This window comes from Pediculus humanus, genomic scaffold, assembly GCF_000006295.1.
Source record: "Pediculus humanus corporis 1103172107696 genomic scaffold, whole genome shotgun sequence".
NCBI lineage: Eukaryota > Metazoa > Arthropoda > Insecta > Psocodea > Pediculidae > Pediculus > Pediculus humanus.
The window spans coordinates 59663-63509 of NW_002987303.1; the positions used below are offsets into that span (position 1 = coordinate 59663).

Below are 3847 nucleotides of genomic sequence, written 5' to 3' on the forward strand. Positions count from 1 at the left end.
AAAATTAATTTAATTAATAAATTTGATTGATTTCTTTGTAAAGGTAATTTTTAAGGTGAAAAAGATTCTAGGTTCATGATCAGGTTCATGATTTTGACATGACTTTGTGTGTATGTTATTTTTTTTTATTTTAAAAAGCACATTTTTATTAATTTAGGGAATTTTTATATTATTTTAAATAAATATTAGAATAACAGACTCATTGATTGTTTAGCAAAACTCGTTTTATTATTAAAGATAAGTCATTTATTATCATTATTTCAATAATTTTATAAAAACAAAACTATTTTGAATTTTGAAAAATAACGGACATTCGAGATTAAATGAGAGAACCATAGTTTTACAACAAGGTTTGCCAACTTTTAAAACTCAAATTTTTTTTTCTGCTAATAAAATTTTTCTTTCTGCTTTTAAAATTTCAACAATAATATTATTATTTTTTTTTTCTTTTTTTTTTTTACAAATTTTTATTTCATTACACAAAAATAAATAAATTAATTGATATTATTTGATATTAATCGAAAAAGTTTAAAGTATTTATGCCTTTTATTTAATTTAGTGATAGAAATTTTAATTAAAATTAATTAACGTACATTCATAAAAAATATTAACATGTAAATGAAGTATTATAAAGTATTTAATTTTTGTATAAAATTTTGTACATAAATTTTTTTTTTTCGTGTGAAAATGATAATATCAAAATGAGATTTAAACGTTCGTGACCTTGTCATAAAAAAAATAAATTAAATATATAATTTTTGAAAATTAAATGTCAGAGTTTCAAAGTGAAACTATAGACGAGGAATATTCTATTATTTTGGGTTGGAATAAACTTGTAGAAGTATGATTTGGTGTGTTAAACCTTATTTTTTTAATAAAAATTCATATCATGTAATTATTTTTTAAATTAAATCTTTACAGAATCCAGTTTTTAAATCCTTTGCTGCTGGAGCCATATCTGGAACATGTTCTACTGTTATATTCCAACCCTTGGATTTAGTTAAGACTCGATTACAGAATACGAATGTTGGGTAAGACACTTTCATTGATTACTTATTTATTTATTTCAATAAATAAATTATATTATTTAATTTCTTTCATGTTTTTTTTTACAGGCCTAAAATATCTAATGTACAAAATGAAGGAGCATTTTCAATAGTTTTAAATATTCTTCAACATGAAAAATTATCTGGATTATGGAGAGGAATGACACCTGTAAATAATATTTTTATTTTATGACATTTTTTTTTGAACATGAGGTTATTGAGAATTATTTTTCAGTTTGTCATTTTATTTTTTTATTGTAGTCTTTGGTTAGATGTGTGCCAGGAGTAGGAATTTATTTTTCAACACTTCATGAACTTAAATCGAAATGGATTTCGCATACTGGAAATCTATCATTAAATCCTTTAGAAGCCATCATATTAGGAATTTCTGCTAGATCTGTTAGTGGAATTTGTTTGATGCCTTTTACTGTTATAAAAACAAGATATGAAGTAAGTGCTTTTTTTGTAAATATGATTACATTTGGTTAATAAATTCTACATATTCATTAATTGTATTATATTGAATAATTTTAGAGTGGAATCTACACTTATAATGGAATGTTAAGTGCATTAAATGTTATTTATAAAGGAGAAGGACTTAGGGGATTGTGTAGAGGATTAGTACCGACTTTATTTAGAGATGCACCATTTTCTGGATTGTATTTAATGTTTTACACTCAAACGAAACAAGCTTTACCTGAAAGTAAGATCTCCTCATTCTTTAAGACACATTCTAAAAAAAAAAAAAAAAAATATATAAAATTTAACAAATAATAATTTTACTTTAGAGTGGCTTGATGGAAATACAGCCTCACCATTGCATTTTACTTGTGGTATTATAGCAGGGATATTAGCATCTCTAGTCACTCAGCCGGCTGATGTAATTAAAACTAAAATGCAACTTTATCCAGGAGAATTTAGCAGTGTTAAATCTGTTATAATCTACTTGCAAAAGGTGAGTAACAATAATTTTTACAGACTTTTAATATTTCAATAAACATAATAAAGTTAATAAAAATTTGAAAAATACTAATGATAAAATTATTGTTTTATTAGAGGGATGGAGTGTCTGGATATTTCAAAGGCTTGGTACCGAGAATGCTTAGGAGAACACTTATGTCAGCTATGGCATGGACAATTTACGAGAGGATAACTCAAAAATTTGGACTTAAATAAAAAAAATTAAAAATTTAATTATTCATCGACTGTTTGAAAAAAAAAATTTAAACTAAATTTTAATTTTGAAAATTCATTCAAATTATTAATTCAAAATATTTAATCTGTTCAAGTAATTTAAATTTATAAAAAAACACATATAAAAATATCGCGTCCAAATTAATTTACTTCTTATTAATGCAATAATAGTTTATTTATTTGAAAAAAAATTCATTAAAATGAATTTATTTAAATTAATATTTATTAATTTGTTTTAATGATTATTAATTAATTTGAAACGACTCAGGTTACCACTTTAATTGTGATAAATGATAAATTGAATTCGGTTATTAATTCGGATTTTATTAAATTCATGTTTATTCTAAAAAGTATTTTTTAAAAAAGTATTCACTATAATTATTATTATTATTATTATTATCATGTTGTCAGTTATGAAATATTTTATTGAGAGAAAAGACTGTTTAATCATTTACTTTTTTATTTATTAACTGGAGATCGATCATTTTTCTTTTCTTTTTTTTTTAAACATTCATTTTAACTCATCGAAACGATAATAGTAGTTTTTTTTTTTTTTTTCGAATTTATAATATATTTAAAATAATAATTTATTAATCATAATCATTTTGAATTTGTTATCTAATATTGTTTTGTTTAAATGTTCGAAAATAGGAAAATTAAATAAAATTTTCGTTTTATTTATCGAACAAAAAATATAAAAAAAAACAAAAAGTTTTTTTTGTGCCTTTAAAAAAAAAAATTTAATTTATTTAAAAATATGTAATAATATAAATATAATATTATTTATTTTAAATTTTATCATTTTTTTTTGTTAACCAAGGAGAAATGCATTTCGCATGCATCTTTTCCTCAGAACTAATTCAATACTTAATTTTCCTACTATTTCCCCATTTCATAATTTTCGCTCATGTATTTTTCATCCTTAATTTATGCACAGTATATAAATTACAATTACAGACTTATAAGTAATCGATTTTTTTCTAATCTTAATTGAAATTTTGCAGTAACATAAGATCCGAGGAGGTATAAAGTAAAAAAAAATGCAACGTTGGGTTCCCGCAAAAATAAAATGTCACATTTAAAATAAAACGTAAACATTGGATTGCCGCTTAAAATCGTAATTTTACATTAAAAATATTCCAAAATTTGTTCAAATATATCAGGCAAACTTAAAAAAATGGAGGTGTAAAAAAAAAGACACAATTAATGGATTCACACTTAAAATCAGGAGCATAAATAAAAAACAAATAGTATAAAAAACTAATTTTATTATAATAAAATAGAATAAATTACAAAACTTTTGATACATACAATTTATAATAAATTGTTAGAATTAAATAAGTTGACATGACGTAAACGCATGTCAACATATTTAATTCTAATTATTATTATTATTGACACACAAAATATTATATTTAATTGCTATTAAACGCTATACATACAAATTTCTGTTCAGTTTCATCACGCTCCCGAGTTCCCGACTCACCCATTTCCGCTCTGGACGTCGAGAGAGATTTCTCTTGCGGGTCAATGACATTTCTCCCGGGGCTGCTGTTTAAATGGGAAAAAAAAAAAAAAATGAAAGGTAAAAAAGGAAAAGAAAAAGT

The 3847-nt window shown here is 22.8% G+C and overlaps 1 protein-coding gene across 1 annotated transcript; it reads left to right on the top strand.

Annotated features, from left to right (window-relative positions):
- Nucleotides 1–701: 701 nt before the first annotated feature.
- On the top strand, nt 702–2222 carry Phum_PHUM304550 (mitochondrial carrier protein, putative; the record flags this gene model as incomplete). Its single annotated transcript, XM_002427188.1, has 7 exons — nt 702–714; nt 929–1031; nt 1116–1215; nt 1308–1496; nt 1581–1749; nt 1835–2001; nt 2103–2222. 7 exons carry the CDS (start codon nt 702–704, stop codon nt 2220–2222), a joined length of 861 nt encoding a protein of 286 aa, XP_002427233.1.
- Between the last annotated feature and the right edge of the window lie 1625 nt (nt 2223–3847).